The following is a 22,222-nucleotide window of genomic DNA, read 5'->3' as shown; positions in this document are numbered from 1 at the left end:
GAACATCCGGTGCTTTGAATTTGTCTTCTGAAGGTGTGGAGGATGAATTTGGCTTATTTTTGGACTTTTTCCCACAGGAAATGCAGAAATCAGCCTGTAGCTGCAATGCTATACTCCATCAGTCCCAAATGTAATAGATACCACTCAGAATGTGGTACTGAAATAACTCCCACACAGACTGAACACGTTTCCTGAACACTTCCTTTTCTAAAAATACGATTCAATTATAGGCAAGGAATGAAGGACCGATCGTCTTTATCATAAATTGTAGTTTATGTAACAGACACATTGCAAAACAGAAGATCTTGTTAAACTTACTCTGGTACCAGTATATGCTTATAAACCAAACTACTGGTAGCTGTTTTGTTAATTGCATGTATATATCATTGGTAAACTACAATTGTGCAGAACACGCCACATCAAAATTGAGATCCTCTCAATTTAATATTAATAATAATAGTCATCAACTTCTCAGTCACCATTGTCATCTTGCTTTTGCAAGTTGCATCATGTTTGTACTCATATTGGGAAACCAGTCAATTTAAGAAGAGCTCCAGATTTTACATCTCGAAGACATGACAGATTTAAATTTTTAGTTCTCTGGTTTCTGGCTTTGGGAGAGAGTTGTTCATGTTCACAAATATTGATTGGGCCGTCCTAGACCATCACAATAACAACTATGAATTCTTAATTGGAATGTTAATTTCCCTTAAATAGAGGAAACAGAGAACTTGTTGTCTGCCAAACATGCACAGTAAGCCTATCTTCAGCAAAATGGAGTATGCCATAGTTACAGCTGAGATATAGTAGATATAGTGAAGGTGCACAATGAGCAGTACTAGAGATTCCACTGATGTGATATTGCTGATCCACAGGTGACCATTGTGGTGCTGGGTAACAAGCTGGACAAGCAGGAGGAGAGGAGAGTGGACTCTAACATGGCCCAGAACTGGGCTAAGACTGAGAAGGTGCGCCTGTGGGAGGTGTCGGTGGTCGATCGGCGCACTCTAATTGAGCCCTTTGTCTACCTGGCCAGCAAGATGACCCAGCCGCAGAGCAAGTCCACTTTCCCCCTCAGCCGCAACAAGAATAAGGGGAGCGGCTCTGTAGACAGCTGAAGGACCAGACAAGCTCAGGATCAACAGGGATCAAAAGGGAAAGTGAGAGTGAGTTATTAGGAAGAGGAGAAATTGTTATGAGAGAAAGCAAGGCAGGATGATTGTATTAACATTCATATACAGTGAGCACCATTAGTATTTCTATAGCGTATGATGTTTTGGCAGAATACTGTTTTATTTTGGATGTGAAATTTAAATATGACATGGCAAAAAGTGCAGATCTTTAACTTTAATTAGAAATTTTCAGCCATATCACATGAGAAATTTAAGGACTACAGGGCGTGTTTGTACCTGTTATCCCCGTTTTACTGTGGATACAATTATAATCAGAGTATTCATCTAAATTCTTTTACAAAACGATTTTAATTGCCCAGTGGAATAGCCATGGGGCATTTGGTGATTTAGCTGACAGGTTGCCATACATTCACAGTACAGCACAGGTACAATACATAGTATGAAGGACATATACATAGCACCAGTGCAAAATGAGCACTGCTGGAGCTGGTGAGGCCTTGGTGTAGTATCTTCACCGGTGACATCATCAGGAGGAGTCGGGGAGAGGAGGTACTGGTCCACTTCATGGCCTCCGCAGCGTTTCCCCATCTGCTCGCTCTGCACACTCTCTCCACTCTGAGCTGTCAGCCCCGGGGATCGAATTTCAATTTTCCTGTTCGTGGTCCGCTGCTCTGCCCACAAGGCTGCCACCACCTTTTATAGCACTCAAATGGGGGAACCATATACAAAAAGGGAGGTAGTTCTTTCACTGGTATGGCTGTAAATAATCGCAAACTGCTGATAATCAACATTTTAATCTCATACTCTGACACTTTGACAATCCAAACTTTCATGAAATCAAACAAATACTCAAACAAATGGTGCTCATTGTATATAAATATAAGTACCAGACGTGTATTACTGCATGTATACACAGACTGAATCAGATATGGAAGCATTAAATGTAAGCAGATGTTTTCATCACATAAATGTTAGAATCCACGCTGGTTTGGATGATGCATGATGATGTAAATATGCTGTTTGTTAATGTGGAGATTTGTTACACTACTGGTATGTCCTCTGCTGAGATTCAACGTTGACTGTTGTACAATGAATGATTGACATTCCTTAAAGAAAACCCATTCCTTTTTTTTCAACATATTTGCCAGAAACACATTCTGCCTTCTGCACAGGCTGTAGGATTTTGAATAGAAGACAAAAAAATGGTGTTTTGATGAGCGATTGTCATAACATCATGTCTCCAAGTGAGAAGGATTTCTGCAGGCTCAGGTGCTATTCTCATTATTATTTTTTTGGTTGTTATGAATAAAAGCTGCAGAGCACAGCATGTAAGAAGACATATTATTTCAAGAAATGACTCACTATATTAGCAATAAGAGTCACTACTCAAGCACTCAGCTGTAAAACGAAAAAGAATTGCATAAATACATATTAGATGATCACTGAAATGTTTGGCTATTTTCAGGGTGTGAATTTGTGCAGCATTTCATGTTTGTTTCATCCAAAAAGGGGAAATACGTTGCCATTGTTTTGTGACTATTCATGCGACTGTGCCGGCGTCATATCAACACTATCTGCATCTTTTATCTTTGTGTTTTCTTGTTGAATATCAGTGCATTTATATATTAATATCCTTTGAGATGTGTTCACTTGATATTTGTTTGCATGTTTTGTAAACAAATTAAAGCTTTTTTTTTTCTGTGCCTGACTGGTTGTAGTGGTTGTGCTATGATTCATGAAGTAATTCAATGCAGTGCAGTCACAGTTTCATCATGGAAATTATTCTGCATCCATGATTGCTCAGCCAACACAGCAGCGCGTCCCTCTGAGCGGTGACCCAGCAGGGAGCCTGCAGGGTGAGCTGCTTCCAGACCGAGGCTGGTCACTCTCCCTAATGTGGAGTGTAAGAAAAGGTTGAGTTGAATCAGAAAATAGAACATATGGATTTTAAAAGGTTAAAAAAAACACAACAACAATCACTGATAGCTAGTAATTTACATTGTATGTTTTTTTCACGGCCAGCAGATGTCTCTGCTCTTCTAGTTGGACTGTGGATGTTCTCGCAAAATCAGTCCACCAAACCAAATTACATATTGTCTCTGAGAAAAAAGGCTTTGGAAGATGCTGTTGAAGCCTTCAACTGTAACTGTTTACACTCTGATGCAGGGTCTAATTTCTCTTGAGTTGATTTTAAGGGAATAACTTTGTCTTTGTCCTATAGCTCAATATCTGTGGCTTCTCAGTGTTAGTAGCAACTGCAAATAATCCTTGGATAATATAACTAAATTATAGATCTGCCAAAGCTACAGTTGACTCAGACTGCCATGTCCGTTTCTACAGCACAAACATTGCATTACTTCAACAAGCTGTTGAGATACTTATTTTATAAACATGTACATTGCACTTGTATTTAAGACAACAAGGACTATTATTATATATTCAGTTTGCTTCTGAAAAAAGATATTGTCCAATCATAAATGGGCTGGCCCAACAAACACCTTGGTTACTTGCATAAATCAAAAATACAGAAATTTCAAATTAGCAATAATAATAATGGTGACAATAATTCATTATTTCTATTGGGAGCAGGGCATGCATGTGGTAAGAGAGTTATATCCAGATGGGCATCCTGCACCTAATGCCAAAGTGTAGTGCGTCACTTCAAGACAAGAGTACTGACTGTTTCAATCAGATTGGGTCCCATACCCTGTATGTCTGTAAGGTACAGACTTGTGCCTTGTTTCCTCGCAGTGGAGGCGATACACTTAATTCTGTCCAATTACAGGTCAACAGCCCCTGATCTGCAGATACATAATGTAGGCCTACAGGATACAGAGAGGATGGGGTTGTTCTACTGGAAAGGATATTGCAAAGTGGGTGATCAAGTAACTAGTTATTAGAAATGTTCATGTTTCATTTACCTTCACAATGCTGCTACCTGATTTTTGCATCATGTAAAATATTAATATCCATGGTAATCAAGATAGATTGACAAGATGAGTTTAGTGGGATGATAATAAGTGATGCATTTATTCGGTTCCTCTGAGTACACTGTTATTTTATGTGTTTTGATAGCATTTTTTGTCATTTGAGAGGATTTACAGCCCTTTTATTCCTGTAAGCAGCAAATCCCAGTGTTGTATTTATGATGTATTCTCTTGGTTTCCTTGGACAGATTAATTAAACGCTCATAAACAAACAAAATGTTACCCATTGTTTCTTACTCAGTCTAAAAACTCAATAAAACTGAACAGGAGACCAGGAAGCAAGGTGAGCTGTCAACTGTCATATATTAAACCATATTTCAGCGTACGTGATGATTTTTGATTACCTGCAAAATGCAAATTATAAAACACACAAAAACAAATGAAATATTCATGTCAGACAGATTCATGGGAAATGCCCCCCTACTGTGCCAGGGATACACTGATTAGTGTGAATGTTGGGGTGCAGTTTCTACTCGCTACTGATTTATTCGTTTTTTGGCACCAAAAACATGAATGTAACATTTTTTTCTAACATTGCAACAATGTTGTAGTTCAGGTACCCATGATGAACTGTACTTTGCCCTACACGCTTTACAGTTTACTGAGTCAAAACGCAGTTAATCATATCAATTGTTGCACCAGCATTGCAATGCAGCAGTTTTTGACTGGTTGTGAAAATGCTGCCATTGAGGCAAGGTCAGAGATGTTTAGGCAGAGGAAACGATCCGCTACTTCCACATGGAGACGCTGACTGGAAAGGTTAATGCAAGCTAATGAGAAAAACCTCAAGTGGAACATTTATGAAACGATATTGCACTCACCTTAGTTTCCCCTCAGGGCGCTATCATGTAACATCTCATTTCAATCATGTCCCTTTTAATGACTAGAATACAGCCAGTGTTGCCCGATGTTGCCTCGCACAAAATGGTTCAGTTATTGTATCGCACATTTGGATTATGACAATACACAATAACGATCCTTTTATGTCTCTGCACAGAAGGCCAGAGTTCAAACAGGGAAAGAGACTCCTGCTCTGGGCGTCCTGCACTGTCAATGCATCCTCCTGTCAAAGATCACCAAAGCCATTCTACAGTCTATAATGGCTCCGTGGCTGCACTGACCTCCAGCAAAAGAAAGAAAAAGAAAAAAACATTCTTGAAAATCTAATACAAAATGTGAAATACACTCTCTGAGCACACCAGAACCGAGGGATAGATTTGTCACTTGCCCGTATGATTTATGAACCCTTCTTCTTCCATTAGCCTGCGCCGACCGCAGAAAGAGAAATTTCCCCTTGCTTGTCACAGTCACAGGGCAACAAGACAATGCCCCTGTGTCTCTACCAATAATGCTCCTTTTACCGTCGCAGTGCAACCACAACAGGCTGTCTCATGACTGCAGCTGAGCGTCCAACTCTCCCATGGGACACATAAAATAAATACGATTTTATCCCCCTTTTTCACATGGAGATGATAGACTTCAGCCCTGGCAGCTGCTGTATTGACCCTCTTGTCACAGGCGCCCCCTCCCAGCACCATGTCACCATCAGGAAGCTTGGGATTCACGGGTTTGGATAGAAACAATTCCACACAGCACTGAGCGCATATTTAATGTCAGTGCCACCTTTATACTGTCTAGGTATCAGGCTGTTTCTGCGGGCTGGAAATGTCACTTGCCCTCAAGCCGTCAGTTATGTCAAATGTTAAGTTTTCCTGCTGTCTGCCCACGAGCATCTGAGGCACATCATTTGGCCTGAAAGCAAAGGGTGATTTAATCGGGGATAAGTCAAGCTTAAGGCATACTGAACCGTGCAAAAATGGGATCTTAGTTGTCGCTTATAGTCCTCATTAAACCATGCAGTGTGTGTGTGTGTGTTGGATGTGTTCTCCGAGCATGTTGAAAGGGTTTGACACCTTTGACATTATGCAGGAGGACATGTTGACACATGGTCTCCCTCCAGTCAATAGACAGACACTTTAAGCCCGATAAAGCACTAAATAAAGACACTGTGGAAGCTGAAGAACTAATCGATTTATTTCACTGCTCAACTCGTCCCTCTGCCTCCTTCCATCCTTCTTTGCCTTTATTTCACAAGTATAACCTTGCAACATCTATACAGATGGAGGAATGATCCCGCTGCAGCAATGTCTTATCAAAATATCTCTTTTTCCGCCTTACAGTTATCATGTTACATCATAAAAGTCATGATAGCAAAATGTACAATGGATATTAAGGAAAAGGTGTCACAACAGAAAACTGGCCATGTCCCCTCCTATAGTATATTTTCATCTACATCATCATATATCTTTTGTCAAGTTCCATTTGCTTTAAACAGAAGATCATAGATATTAATATGAGGCCTAGAGTACATCTACGTGTGCGTGCACTCGCTTTCACACACACACACACACACGCACACACACGCACACACACACACACACACACACACACACACACACACACACACAGAGGCTATGTTTTTGTGGGTTGACATTGAGTGCAAGAGGGAGTGGTGGCAGACCACAACAGGAGATAAGGGTGTCACTCCATCCATCTCGAGCGCTCAGATAAGGTAATGGATCAATACAGCGGATACACCGGTGTCATGGCTTAGCCAAGGTCATCATGTCCTCCTGCCATTCCACTGGCTGCAGTCAGTGCCAGGGATCCCATGGCTTTCCTTTGATTGGCACCACAGGACGCGTCGTACTTGATATTGTGCTTATCTACCGTTTCCACAAAGGAAGGGCAGGCGTGAGGGCCTGGGGCGCAGAGGACAACAATAACAACAACAACAACAACAACAACAACAACAACAGTCCAGTCACACATAGAAGGGCTCACCTTCAAATGAACAAAGACATTGGAAATTAAAGACAGAGCTAATGGAGCAAAGCACGTTTATAGGGTGCGATAGAGAAAAGCACCGAATGCCTGGATGTCACGATTCATCACAGTATAAACAGTCCGCGGACAGATGCTCCTCTGCTTGGTTTCAGTGTGTCGAAGGGGGCGACAGGGAGCACAGCACACCAGACAAACAGGCAGCGCTGGCTTTGGAAACACTGTACCGACTGGCAAACACACAAGATGTTGAGTACAGCAGTCGGCTGTGCTGTTCCATAATCCAGTAGGATTCAAGCATTGTTCAGCACCTAATCTTTCTGCAGTAGCTAGCTGGAGCTTTTCCACAGTACGATGTAGTGGCCATCTGTGGAGAATAATCTGAAGATAAAGGAGATTAGCCTGTCTCTAAACTACATCAGCTACTCAAGTATATTATTGTATCACTCCCCTCTGTGCCATCGATGCAACGCTGCTCAGATGTGGTATCTTATTGGTAACTTATTTCCATTCTCTTTCGCCCTTGTATCTCGACAGAGCAGCAACCCCGCAGTCACAGATTGTTTCCTGAAATGGGCGGAACATGAGTTTACCTCTGGGTTGCCACAAGAACAGATGCTGTGAGGGTGTTGCACACTTTCACAGAACCCCAAAGACCTCAAGATCACACATAAAATCCCACTTCTGAGTCATTGTTATTTCAGCAGAGAAGATGGCTATGTCCAGACTCAGAGTGGGACATGCTCAGCTGTGAGTATTTGATCAATAAATAGCATTTAAAATGGCATTGTTTTCTCTTTCAAGCTCTTCTCTTTCTTTGATTCAACTGAACCGCACATAAATCCATCCAAAGGAGAGTAGATGAGTGTTATTTTGGCTCAGGATGTATGTAAACTATGTGAGCAATCATGTTATCATTGTTTTTCATTAACTATCATCTGCCTGACTTAGGTTTCTTCTTGATCACACACACATACACATTTTGTTATTGCTCAAATATCAAGGTAAATCCAAGAAGTGCCTTCTGGGATGTTACCAGTCTTTGCCAGTCAAAAATGAATCACATATGAATATCAATATTTAACAGAACTGCAATAAAATAAATTGGTATTGTCACTGCACCCACGATGCAGGGTTAGCACACAAACATACGCACACACACACACATACACTCACACACACACACACACACACACACACACACATCGATATTTACATAATCTAAACGTTTTTTACAAGTTCTAAAAGCTTTATTGTCCAAAATCCATCCCTTGTCCTCTCTGCGGTACAGCACTGTAAGTTCTTATTTCATTCCACCCATAAGTACAGTGTTTCCTGCTCTCTGGAGCTACGGAGGGACGCCCTGAATGGATGGTCGTGTTAGCATTCGCTCAACCTGTCACCCCTGAGAAGGCCCGGCTAACGTGAGTTTAGGATATTGTCTGAAAAGGCCTTTAATTACATCATTAATTCAGTCACCTTCAACAAGGAAAAAAAAAACTCACTCAAGAATTTTGTTTTAAATATTTTTGTCTCTTGTACTTTTAAAAAAACATGTAGGTAAAACCATGTAAATAAACAAAGAAAAAAAAAAAGAAACAAGCAAAGCATTTTTCCTTTCCCTGTATGCTGTACAGAGCCTACAATAACATAATCTACTCTCTTCTATGATAGCAATTCATCATGATACAGATAACAATAGCAACTCTGATAAAATCTCTATAGTTATTCTATGGTTTCTACATATAATCTGCCTTCTCTAGATTCTTTATTTTAAGAAAGAAGTTGTTTTCAGTTCTGTAGGTCAGAGTTCCCACTGAGTGATAGAAACAAACAAACAGTGAAGATTAAAGGCTGGCTGGTTCACTGAGTAGTGCGACTGGGGAGAATCACATTGGTACAGTATGGCAAGGAGACCCGGTGGCTTCGTTTTCCCAAAAAGACTTGGGGCGGGGGGCCTCAAACAGAAATGTAGGATCAAAGGTTTTTGGAGAAGCACTAGTACTGGATGGCAATTACATGGTTTCCACGACAGATGGTGCTGCTGCATCACAGACAACTATACATATTGCACAACGAAAATGCATAGGATTTTCTCCGTTACTGTAACTGGGTGTGGGTGTTGTTGGGTAAAACACTGAAGGAGGGTTGACGTGTGTGTGCTTCAAGTCCTCATTAGACCTCTCCAAAGGTGTCCATTTTGGGAGTGGGGGTGGGGGGGTGGGTGGGAGGGATGGGGTGAGGTGTATCGGTGGGGTTGGGGAGGTGGAGCTTGGCGGGTGGGAGACGGTACATAGGCATGAACAGCAATATGACATGTGATGTTGCACTTGTGACACTTATCCAGAACACTTGTCTCTAACATAACGCCGTTCGCTCAGTGGAAAGTCATACAAAAGTTCTCCTGTTCCCACTAAAAGGTGAAACAGCAATGTCATACTGAGCTGAAGCAGCCTCTCCGCAGCGCGAGAGCAACTATAAATGGAACAGTTCAGCCCAGAGTCACAACATGCGGAGACTGACCATGAGCATCAAGCATCAAGGGCAGTACCATCCGGACAGCCCATCATTTCACAATGACTCTTCACTGACAATTCAGAGTTGGCCCTTGGCTGTGTAGGAGTACATAATACATTGTTACGGGAGTGTACAGTATAGAATAGATAAAGCCATCGACACACTGAAACATCATAAACATAAACTTATTGAATGTATTGCTTTAAATGTGAGATCTGAGAGCCAGACTTGTCTTAGTCATGGACAAACCATAATGCGATCATTCTCACGTGATTGTTCTTTTTTTTTTTTTTTTTTAAGTAAAATGCTCACTTAAACTGACATGATATTGTGAAAATGTACACCTACAGCAAAAAAAGAACAGAAAAGATAAACATCAAAACAATTTTCATTGCTTTTGTAAGTAACTCAGTTTTAAGGTGCTTTTAATGTGGTTGCCATGGCACTGTGCTTTGTTCCCTCCCTCGCTGTGTGCAGACGCTGCAATAGGATGTCAGTCAAGTACTGGGTGAGCAGTCCCTCCAACCACTGTCATCCGAATGTTTCATTGAGCTTTGAAATCCTATCAAGTCCTTTCCTTTGTCTTTTCATTATGTGTGTTTTCAGTATCTGTGTGTGTGTGTGTGCTGGGGGAGGCATTCCCTGCTCCTCATCAACTCATGCTGAGATAACGCAAGAGAGATTTAAGGGCAACAACGAGGTGAGGACAGTGGGGTGGAGGAGGAGGGAAGGAGAACTATCAATCACGAGGGAAAAGAAATAATGGCATTTTCACAATGTAAGACACCCATATCCGCAGAAAGGTTTTTTGCGCTGCTAGCTTGGGCGAGAGCAAAAATCTTTTTCTAGGGGACAGATTTGAAAATTGAAACAAAGTCAAGTTGACAAGCTGACCTTTTCAGGACCTTAATGAGCGCTTAATCCTGGGGATACAGGGCAGGAAATAAATTATGAGGGGCTATGACTGTGGCTGTGACTCAGAAACAAAGAGAGAAAGGAGGAAATGATTTAATCATATGAGTTCACGGCTTGGGAGAGGGCTGGAGGTGTGTACGGTGCTATGGAGCCTCATCATGGACACAGTTATAGGTCCACATGAGCTCATGACAAGGACCTGCACATTTGTCCTTCAAAAGTTTATCTAGAGAGTGGGTACTTGTCCAGAAAGTTGTTTGATCTCTGCCATATCCAAGATACAGTGCGATTCCATTTGACACCAGATGATCCTGACTGCATTGAGCTTGTGGATCTGAAAAAGGCTGGTCAACCTGTCTTGTCCAGCCGTTCAGGAGGATGACTTGGGTTCAGCTGCTGTCACGGCCTACGATACGCTGACCCTTCATAAAACCCCAAAACCAATAAGTTAAAAATGTTTTAAAAGAGCATCAAGTAAAGGGACCTTATTTTGTGGCAACCACACTAAACATACATCTAGACTTCTCTATGTTTGTTCTCTAATAAATTACACAATAATATCCATAATCCAAACCATGTTGACCCATGAAATGGCTATAAAAGAGACCTCCTTGCACCAGTCACTGTCTGGAGGTCGGTACTGCTCCTAAGGTCATGATAGGAGGAGCAGACAGAAGGCATGGCGGGGAGACGGGATCTTGGCCTTCGGGACAGGAGCTGCTCTCGGGCCGACTGAGGGCCGGGGCTCGTGCACTCTTTTCATCTTGGGTCTGGCGGGCTGCATAGTTTGCGTGTGGCCCTTGTCACGTGGGATCACACTAAGGGAGGGCTGAGGGGGTTCGGTAAAGGGACGAGGGTGGAGCTCAAAGGGAAGCGGGTCGAGTCTTTAGTAGGGGGAGAAGATGATGGGCGTGTGAGTGGCCCGCAGTGGCCCCGGGGCCGGCCGAAACAGTGCAGGGCCCAGGAAGGGGGTCTGGATGAAGGTGGCGGTGCCCGCCGGGTGGCGCAGGGCCAGCGGGTTAGTTGCCACCGTGCACAGAGTTGGCGGGGTGAGGGGGCTGGGCAGGAAGCCAGTTGTCAAGCTCTTGGTCAGCTGCTTCTGCAAGGCCAGTTTGGTCTGGAGAGGACAGGAGGGGGAACGGTGAGGGTGAGAGAGAAGAATACAATACAAGAAAACAGGCTCATGTCAGAGGGGCGCGCATTTACTCACGTTATCGAAAATCATGGCCTTTTTTGCACAGCACAGTAGTTACAGTACCTAGGCTAACTGTCTTCATACATTTCCCTACAATAAATACCAGAGAGAACCGGCTGCCTGATGGCTTGTCTCATGAACACTCATTAATCAATTACACATAATAGGCTAATGCTAGGACTACGATACAGATACGCTTTGCAGCCCATTTCAGTCAAGACAAGGATTAAGTGGCAGGCATTTACTCTACAGCTTTTATGAAGTTAACATGATTTAATCAGCATTTCTGCTCAGTCCCCTGCCCATTGCCAGGCCTAAAGTCCTCCAATCCAACCCCAGTCTCGGCTTCTCCTGCCACTGACCTGCGAGGAGAGGGAGGTGAGGTTGTACTGGCTGAACGCTTTCTTCATGGCAGACACAGCCCCGCCTGCATAGCCACTCCATCTCACGTTCTGTAGGATGGAGGAGGAAGAGGAGGAGGAGGAGGAGAAATGGGGAGGTGCGGATATGACAGGAGCAGAGAAGTGATTAATCTGGAGTGCTGATTCAGGCTGCTGTTGTCAGAGCTGGTCAGTGAGGGAGAGCAGGACTATTTTAGACCTGTCTCAGGGGTAGGGGACTCATTGAGTACAACAGAGCGGTGTGCTTAACCTCTGTGACAGTACAGGCACACAGGCATGCTGGCTCACCGAGACAGAGAAACCCCTAAGGGCAATGTAATGAGGCCTAAGTGTGTGTGTGTGTGTGTGTGTGTGTGTGTGTTTGCGTGTGTGTGTGCATTTATAGGCATGTCAGGGTTGGGGTCAAATCAGTTAACTGTAACACAGATAAATTGAAGCGGGTGTTTGAAAATGCATTACTTTACGAGCTAGATTTAGATTAATTTCCCCGAATTTATTCCAATTTTGCCTTGTGTTTACAGTATGTTCAAGCATATCTGTCGTAACAGAAAGGCAATTATACTTTGTTTGTCTTCCTTGAGTGTGTGTATGCGCACATATTTGCGTGACAGTGTTTTGTTTGTTTGTCTCTTTACAAGAGACTTTTCTGTGACTTACCGCTAAGCTGGAGCTTGGCTGGCTCTTGCTGTGGGGGGTGAATTTGGGTTTGGGAGGTTTTCCTGCCAGCCTGTCCTTGTGCCTTCTGCTATTCATGTGCTGCGGAGAGACCAGCAGAAATGCCATTAGTGGGCTAACAAGCATCTGTTGTACCGCAGTGGAACAACTTCAAATGTTATCAGTCTATTGAATTAATAATGGATACAACATTCAATATGACTGAGGTGCGCAGAAATTACATCACATTACTTCCTACCTCTCCCTGTCTTGCTGCACTACTAACGGGCTTATGTCCTCCCGGGACGGGGGATGTTTGAATAGTGCCAGTGGAATGCATTTAAGGCTAGTGCGGCCAGGCTGGACACACACATGCCAGCATATCCTGTGTCTTTTCCACATTCCATTTCAGCATAGGCAAAGTTTCCAAGACCCATCCCTTCACTCAGATGTAGGATTTAATGAACATCAAAAGGGGAGAAATTACTTTACCGGCATGGTGTGATAACGTCCATGCCAGTGTAACCACATATTAAATACCTGAGGCATTCGTATCTTGCATTAATGTGTGGTAAATAAATCCCTACTCACGGAACAGCCTTGCAGTCAATTATACCATGAGATGCATATCTGTCTAATGTGGAAAAAATAATTGCTGCATAAATGTCTCCTTCACTCACAAGCTGCTCTGAATAGCTTCATTCATGTGGCTGTAAATGAAACTGCTGCATTAATTTGAGTACACACACATTTCCACCACCAGGGTATTGTAAAATCTGGCCTCTTCTACAGAAACATGTGCATGTGGATTAACTAAGATCTTTAAAATTACACCATTAATATAAATCATATAATATAGCTTTGTGCTAGCTTTTACAGAGAAGGGTGAAGTGTGACATCAGAGGTCAGCCTGTTCATAGTAAAATGTGCAATATTAGTCCCTCGATGTGTAAGGAGGTAGTTTGCTATGTCCAGGCAATTCTGTTTTCTGATTAATTATGCAGCCACATCATCTGTACGTGGAGGTGAGGTAATTATATGCGACATTTTCTCCATTGCCTGACTTGGTTGGGCTCGAGTGTGTTTTCCCCGAACAGTCAACAGTCCTTCTGTGCCCACAGCCTTTTGAATGCAATCCTATCAGGTTAGCAACACTCTCACTCAGGGTGCCTTGACAAATCTACAGGACTTCTCCAAGCCCTCACTCCTCTCTTCATCTTTCATTTCACTTAGCACCAGGAGGACAGAGAGGCTCCAGGGTGATAGCTCTTGCCGTTTAGCCTCCCTATCCTGCCACTGTTTTTTTTTTTTTTAGCTAAAGTTCATTCAGTGTGCCATTTCGATCTATGAATTTGGTACGTTGCCTGCTGGAGCGCCTTTGATGATGGAAAATAACCACATGTCAGATAGAGAGAGAGTCACATAGAGATTTAAGAAACCTGACCGGTTGTTTTCTCTCAAAGGAATATAAAATCCACAGTCTACCATACGTGCATGTGCAACAGTACACTGTAAGTAACTGCTCACCTGGCTCAGCTGGGTCTCAGAGTTCACAAAGATCTCACACACTTCACACTGGAAGTTCTTGCTGGGCACTCCCACGCTGCCCTTGCTGCCCAGCCGCTTGCTCTTGCAGGCTGCTCGCGCCGCCACCACCTTCCCCCTGCGCCGGGGCTGGACGCTCTGACCTTCCAGCATCAGTTTGTGCTTTGTACCTGGCGGAGAGAGAGAGGCAGGCAGATGGCAGGTTTGTCACAGGTTTGCAAATCAAGTGATTTTACATTTACATTTTAGGTGTTTTTTTTTTTTTTTTTTACATTTTTTAGCTGATGGTCTGATCAAGAGTGACTTACAATGAGTGCTTCAACTCCTAGATCGCCAAAAATGACAAGCAACCAAAAATCGGGTCAGGGTTTTAGTGCCTTTACAACATTCCTGTGACCATAGAATGATCATGTAAGAGCAAAGAGCTAGAAAAAAGAGACACAGAGCTAAACAGGAGAGAGAAAGAGAGAGAGAGAGAGAGAGAAAGAGAGAGAGGAGGGATTTTTTTTCCTGTATGGCTGCTGCATCTGATTTGAAGGGAAAGTACAAACTTCAGTGTCACAGCATCTTCTTACCACTGTTGTGTGCTTCCAGCTGGGAGGTGGAGTTGACTGTGACTTTGCAGACGGGACAATGGAGGTGAGCCTTGCTCTTCTTGGGGTCCTTGTCTTCATCCGTGCGGGGCTCCCCGTCTGTGCTGGAGGTGTCCGGCTGGCTGCCTGACTCGGCGGCAGCGCCCGGGGCCTCGGCGGCCTCGGTGGCCTCCGGGGCCTCGGGGGCGCTGGTGTCCGAGGCGGTCTCCGAGAGCTGGGAGGAAGGGGAGACCTGGGGAGGGGACAGGGTGGCCAGCTCCACAGAGGAAACCTCAGACACAGGCGTCAGCATTACTGAGCTCCTGGGACTCTCCTCGAGCTTCACCTCCAGGTTGGCTGGTTCCAGATCAGACTGAAGACCTGTGAAAAAGGCAGCAATAAGAGGAAGATCAGCAAACTGTGCAGCAGCCAATAGAATCCTATTATAGATACAGTCATTAGCTTTCTCCATCCCAATCAATAAACTCCAACAGAGCATGATGTTGTCTGACAGAACTGATTTTAGGCTGCTGGTGTACTGCATAAATAGCTGGAAAAATCCCATTGCAAAGCTTAAGTAGTAAAACATCAAATCATATTTTGAGATGGAATAAACTTTTTGAGTGCAAATATAAAGTCAGCAGAATTTATCTCCAAATAACCATTCAGCTTTTAATATAATATTGGAATAGACATTAAGGGTGCTTTTCAAGTGCTGGCTTTGTGGCATTTTCCGATATAGTATCAGCCTTTGTTTTAAACCATGTGGAACGGACTAGATTAGCGGTGGTTTAGGGAGTAAATGCCATCAGCCCCCCCACCCTCTCCCCCAACCGCCCCCCATCCCACCCCCACCTCTCTCATTCGCTCTCCCTCCCCCTTTTCTTCCCCTCACTATTCAAATATCAAGTGAAGGACCCAAGGCTCAGTCAATATAAACAAACCCATCGACTGCCGGGCCCGGCCGATAAGTCACTGGAGTTCCATTACGCACATCTCCCCTTCACCCCATCGCCCTCCCAAGGGAGTCACACACTTCACCCCAGAGCACTGTGTGCTACGCTCACTGAATATCTCCATTTCATTTACTGCGCTTTCTCCTCCACACACACACACACACACACATACCATCCCTTTTCACTGCAACTGCGCTCCATTGATTTTTCCCTTTTACGTCCCAGAGTAAATTCATCACTGGAGATAAGGGTCTTCCTCTCTCATTCCTGCTGCAGAAAAGGAACCTGTATAAGAGCAAGATTAGACAGTCCCCTCGCTGTAATGAGAGTGACCCCTGGGGGATTCGAGCTCCCCTGGTAGAGGGGGGGATTGGTATGATCCTGAGCTTATGTGAAAGACGGGGCCACCCGAGAAGTCTCTAGAGGGGAGTGATACTGATCAATGGATTTAGGAGGCACCTTACCGAGGAAGACATGGAGGCTGGGGGGAATCAAAGTCCTCTCTGAAAATCCAGAGGTCTCGGATCATGAAGGACCCCATTCAGCAAAGAATCATTTCAGATATCCCCGCTGAGTTTCAGGTATCCCGGCTTTAAAGAAGCTAAACCCAAACCTGCACAGCAAAAAAATGACTACGTCTACTCATGGCTCTCATATCAAAAGAGCTGCTGATTTGCGCAGACTGGGGTCAACAAATGCTGTGACACAAATAAAGTGCCCCCCTCTCCCCCATCGGGTCCCCCAGAAAACACCTCCTGTCTGTCTGCTCGTCAATCATCCCGCTTGCCCTCTGACCGTCTACATGATGACAGGAACTGCCACCAAGATTGGCAAACTGTCAGACCAAAGGCCAGCATATTGGCAGTGATGACAAGGCCACTGTGGAGAGTAACTCTGCAAATCACACAGTAGCAAAATATGGATATTCAGATCAATGTCGTGTAGGCAATCATCAGTTTTCTTTAACTTGAAGGGAATTTAATCCAAGTCTTAATAGTCCAATTAAAGTTGACAGGCTTAGAGTGTAAACACATCTGAAGAGATCGCTGCTCAGTAGATTGATCCTGTGAGAACTTTAACCACAGCCAAATACCAAATGAATATGAAGATTGGACTCATTAGGCTAAATTTGCAATGCACACACTCACATACACATATGCACACAGACACTAAGCGCTAAGTTTTGACTGCAACCAGTGATCCAAGGCAGTCTGAGAACATAAACAGCTTCCCTGGGGTAAAACTCTTGCTTTAAATCATCATTACTGTGATGGCAGACAGAGTTCCCTTGAAGAAGGTTTCAACAGCAGAGTCAATCAAAGCCTGGGGTGATTGATGCTTGTCACGGATGATGCAGGCCCTCTGTCTCTAGGCGCTAGCCCGCCGCTCGCTCACTCACTCACTGTCTGTATGCCCTCCCTCTCTTCTTGGTCTGTGTTTCAAGTGTTCATTAGCTCTTTTCTAAGACTGAAAATGTTCCCTCTACTCTTCTCCATCTTTCTGCACCAATTGTTGTGGTAGCCTAAATGGAAGTATCCCTGCAGGAACTATGGGAGAAGTTGAGAATGCTGACTGTAATGCGATAGAACTTATATGCAATGCATTTTTTCAAAACAAAATGACCCTTCATTATCAGGCAATATAAGTTGGGTGTATTGCGGTAGACTGGGCCAGAAGTAATGCTGCAGTTGAACGTGGGACACTCTGAGATATTAAAGCCCAGTAGCTAAACTGACATATGGGATATTACTGTTGGTGTAGTGGTAGTGTCGTTGCTTGAGTAGCTTAAGGTCCAAGGTTTGTGTCTGGCCCTGCCAGATGTTACAATATTAAATTCAGTGAAGCGTTTTTAATAATCACTGGACACATCAAATTAGCTACTAACTAGCTACGTCTCCCAATTCTGCTGTGATGGCTCAGTTTGGTACCAGTGTATACAGGCCTAAATTCAAATTACCTAGTCCATTTCACTGAGTGGCACCGGCCCAAATGTACTTGGAGAGCTCTTTCTAAGCCGTGTGCTCTTGTGTACTGTGATTTTCAGCAGCACCCCTGGTCAAAAGATCTTCCTGCAGCTATGAATGCAAGTGGCTTCCTGTGTCCAAACGTCCAGTCGGAGGTATGCTGATGAAGATGAAGAGGCTGACCTTGTGTGTGTGTGTGTGTGGAGGAAGTCTGATTATCCTGAGCCAGCCAGTCTCCTTAGAGGAGAAGCAGACAGGTGCATTATTGGTTCTTGATGGCAGACAATGTGGGCATTACCCTCAGACAGTTCCCCACCAGCCTTCAGTTTCATGGCAGACATAACTAATTTCATAGAGTGTTAATTTGGAGCGCTATTCCATTACAGGTTGGCATTGTGGTGCATGCCACCACCGGCTCGCTCCGCTGCATTTCAATTTCACATCAGGCCAATCACACAATTGGGCTTATTAAAGAGTGTTCCTCCTCACAAAATTGCCTTGGAACTGTAAAATTATTCACAGCATAAAAACTAGCTATGACTTATCTACTTTCTCTCTCCACTGACCTCCCCCCATTCTCTCCCATTCCTCCCTCTCTCTCTCTCTCTCTCTCTCTCTTTCATTCATTTCATCTTATCTTTCATTTTCCACTCATCATCTCGTTTCGTGTCTGCTTCTGCTTCCCTTTTTCAGACCTCTCCTTGCAACGGCGGAATATTAAAATGAGATTTGATGAGAGCGTTATCAGGCTCCCAGTCTTTTGTCCACTCTCTCCTTTCTGAAGGAGACTCTCAGTGCTCACGGCAAAAATGTCTGCCTCTGTGAGTGCGTGTGTGCGTGTGTGTTTGCGTGTGCACGTGCGTCTACGTGCACGCGCGTGTGTATGAGGGGGATAAAGTACAGACTCTCCCTCCTTACCCAATACCTTCATATCTCTTCACTGATATTCCCTCTAGCATCCAAGCGCATTTTGAAATTCAGCTCAGATAGCGATCTTCTCCGGGGCAAGGGAAGTGGAGAGGAGGATGAAGTACGAAAGCAGAAGAGAGAGGAGGAAAACCGCTCTACTGCCCTTCCACTCCCATTGCTTTGGATGGATAAATGAAAAGCTTGGACCAAGACAAGTGTAATATGAGAAGGTAATGGGTTCACTCTACAGCCAAAATGCTATCACAGCAATTCACGCTCTTCAAGCTAAAGTTGTAGCCTTGTCTAGTAGTACAGCCAACAAGTATCATGCTGAAAGAAAAACCAAAGCACTCTTTTTTCCTCATCAAAAGTTAAAATGTCTATATTTACACCACCAATATGAAAACATTTTAACTCCTTGTAAAGGAAGATGAGTGCCTTTGATTTCTTTCAACTTTATCTTCTACTTGACAACCCCTCAAATAAAAAGCCTCTAACCACTATTTTGCTCCCTCTCGACTCAGGCAGAGCTTTGTGTCATTCTTTCATGTTGCACAAATATGCCAATTCTTGTTCTACAGCTAACCTCTCTAACCAAGATAGATAGACAGGAGAGAGCGAGAGGGAGCGGAGGGGAGCCAAGCGGGGGGAAATGAAGAGGCAAAAAAGGGGTAAAAACGACCCCACCGAGACTCCGATCGATCTCAGTCAGTCCCTTTATTAACACAACATCCCTCGCTCCCAGATATCCCACAATCCCATAGCTTCGGAGCCTTCCATCCATCACTGGGCGTGGGTAGAGAGGCCCAGTTCGGAGGGGGCCGAGGACAGCATGAGCTGAAAATTGATAAGCTTTCAATGCGCAGAAGCGTTGAGGGGATGGGGTACAGAAGATGTAATCACGGCCTATAACACAATGGGATGGAGGGAGAGAGATAAGGGAGGTAGAGAAGATATACAGTACGGAGGAGGAGGATGGGACAACAGGAGAGAAATGGCAAGAGCTGTAGATGGATGCGAGAAGGGCGAGAAGGATTGGTTGTAAGGAAGCGATGGAGAGGGATTATAAAGATGAAAGGTGGGATAGCAAAGTGAAATGGAGTGGAGGAAGGGAATTAGAGGACATAAAGAACCAAACCGCGATAGAGCAATCATCAAGAAGGAGAGGGGTGAAGAACGATGGGTTACGAAGAGCGTTTCCTTTTCCCCGGATCGGCCCTCACCCCCGTCTCTCCGTCTCTGTCGGTCGACTTACTTGTTCCCTCCATCAAGCTCGTGTCCATGAGCGCGGGGATCGCGGCCTCAGAGGCGGCCGTCTTGCTCCTGTCCCGCTCCCGTTCCCGGTCTCTCTCCCGGTCCCGGTCGCGGTCCCGCTCCCTTCCCGCGGACGAGGCTTCCCCAGCCCGCCGCTGCCTGTTCTTCTGGGCCTCCATGGCTTTGAGCTTGCGGGCGTGCTTGTGTCCCTTATAGTGGGCCTCCGCCTGGTTCTGCGGGGGAGTAGAGAGGGCGGGAGGTTAGGAGAGAGGGGAGACGGGAGCGTTAGACTCAACGCATTATCTGCTCTGAAGACCCGAACACACGTGAAATAAATGTTAAAATGTGCGCCTGCATTTTTGCTCTCTCTCTCTCGCGGGCACACACAGGCTGCAAGGAGGAGAGTCTGTTTCTACCTGATAACAGCGCTGGCACATTGGGAGGCCAAAGGTATAATTGCATGTGTAATATGCAACAAGAGAGAGGATCCCATCTCCACAACTATCCTATTAATGTGCACTGTGAGAGTCAGCCCACTGCATATCCTAGACACATGTGGCAACACATACTAATCTCACACGTTTTAGCACTCCAGTATATCACACATGGACACACACACGACACACTACGGACACAAGTCAGAACCAAATCACATTCTGACTGACTTTGGATGCAGCAATACACACGATCACGCCGTTCTCGCCCTGTGTGGATCACATTTTACCTTCACATTCCCATCATTCTCACGGCCCCGTTCAATCCATGAGCAAAGCCCCCGGTGTCAGAACAAGCGTGAATACATAGGAAGAGCGAGGAAATCAATACAGAGATCACTCATTAAAACCTAAAACAACCTCTGAGGATCAGCTCTCATGAGCTGCTGCCAGCGATAGAGATGTTGCCTTGACAGATGTGATCGCTTTGGGTGGAAAGAGCAGATCTAGATTTTGAACACACTATGGAAAGCATCATACCCGCCTACTGATACAATAGGGCTGCAACTAATGATTATTTTCATCATCCATTAATCTAGCGGTTATTTTTTAGATTAATCGATTAGTGTAGAAAATATCAAAAATATGCCAAATGCCCATCGCAAGTAACCAGAGCCTAAAGTGATCCTTTTTTTGCTTCCTTAGCCTGACCAGCAGACAAAAAAACCCCAATGTATTAATTTAATAATTATATGAAACAGAGAAAAGCAGCAACTCTTAGCATTTGTGAAGCTTTACCCAGTAAATGTTTGGTATTTTTACTTGATACATGATTAAAACGATCGATTATCAAAATTATAATCAATTAATTTTCTGTTGATCAACTTATCGATTAATCGACTAATCGTTTCAGCACTAATATATACACATGTATGCTTTAAATCACGGCTAACTGAAGAGTTTTTTCCAAAATGAGACACAAAATAAAAAAAAATGTGGTATTTTATATGGGATAGCAGTTAATTTCCAGTTAAAGTTCTCGATACAAAGTAATGACTATTTTCCAGAATGGATGTAGGCTACCGCATCATGGAATAAAACTCCTCAAAAAGTGTGTGTTGGTTTTAACAGGTTTATCTAGGGCCGGGCAGGGTGAGGCGCAGTCGTTCAGCCACGGTAGCAATCCCTCACCCTAGTCCTCATACAGTTAATACTGCTTAAACAAATAAGTCATGCAAACCCTCAGGCACTAAACAACTTGAGGAGGGAGACCGGGCTCTGCTTTGAAGGCTTCCTAAGCGAGGAATAAATACATTCAGAAATGACTAACAGACTCGCAAACACTGAGAGACTTTTTCATTAGAGTGAGTGAAACACATACAGCTGCTGGCTTTGAATGTGGATTTCCCTGATTACCTGAGCATCAACAATACATTAAGCGCGATAGCAATAAAAAAGATCACCGCATGCACCGTGTTAGTATGTAGATACAAGATTACAGACACGCACACACACACACACACACACCACCACCACCCACCTCCCACAGCTCTCCTATATTATTAAAACAGATAAAGGTCTGGGTAAACAGGGTAAGCAGTCGGGCGCGCAGACTTCACATTAGCGAACCTAATGGTGTGATATAGTGCAGGCCTATAAATAACGTGGCTGTCAAAGCATCTGTAAACACAACTTGAATACCTCAGCACATCGGCTGACTGATCTGCCGTGAAAAGGCCTCGGAGATTAGCGTGACGTGACGAATTCGGCCGGCTCCCTCCCCGCCGCCCGTCTCTCCGTCCAATTGAATCTCGGCGGAGACGGAGGGACAAGGTGTGAAATGAGCTTTGGTTTTCACATCAGCAGCCTTCCCAGCATGACTTCAGGGAAATACAAGGCTCTTAGAAAGGGATTCTTGATTTGACCACTGATTAAGTAATTA

The 22,222-nt window shown here is 44.2% G+C and overlaps 2 protein-coding genes across 4 annotated transcripts in view; one reads left to right on the top strand and one right to left on the bottom strand.

Annotated features, from left to right (window-relative positions):
- The window catches only part of nkiras2 (NFKB inhibitor interacting Ras-like 2), a 415,504-nt gene that overhangs the window by 2,598 nt on the left and 390,684 nt on the right, over window positions 1-22,222 (top strand). For 2 of the 3 annotated variants that reach the window (XM_071909829.2, XM_071909830.2), the window contains exon 4: window positions 876-2,841. In XM_071909829.2, coding sequence (XP_071765930.1) covers window positions 876-1,118 — 243 coding nt within the window. In that variant the 3' untranslated portion in view covers window positions 1,119-2,841. Of the gene's footprint in view, window positions 1-875; window positions 2,842-22,222 lie in introns of those variants that run through there. The other variant, XM_078284426.1, reaches the window with a different exon arrangement.
- Window positions 11,283-22,222, bottom strand: part of znf385c (zinc finger protein 385C) — a 76,498-nt gene continuing 65,558 nt past the window's right edge. The window contains exons 4-9 of the mRNA XM_071909832.2: window positions 19,848-20,079; window positions 14,767-15,144; window positions 14,174-14,361; window positions 12,650-12,748; window positions 11,954-12,043; window positions 11,283-11,513 (exon numbers count right to left, since the gene is read on the bottom strand). Of these exons, the coding sequence (XP_071765933.2) occupies window positions 11,283-11,513; window positions 11,954-12,043; window positions 12,650-12,748; window positions 14,174-14,361; window positions 14,767-15,144; window positions 19,848-20,079 (1,218 nt within the window). The remainder of the gene's footprint in view (window positions 11,514-11,953; window positions 12,044-12,649; window positions 12,749-14,173; window positions 14,362-14,766; window positions 15,145-19,847; window positions 20,080-22,222) is intronic.

This window comes from Centroberyx gerrardi, chromosome 7, assembly GCF_048128805.1.
Source record: "Centroberyx gerrardi isolate f3 chromosome 7, fCenGer3.hap1.cur.20231027, whole genome shotgun sequence".
NCBI classification, from domain to species: Eukaryota; Metazoa; Chordata; class Actinopteri; order Beryciformes; family Berycidae; genus Centroberyx; species Centroberyx gerrardi.
Note: the sequence above shows the minus strand (reverse complement) of the source record. Positions and strands in the feature narration are given on the sequence as shown.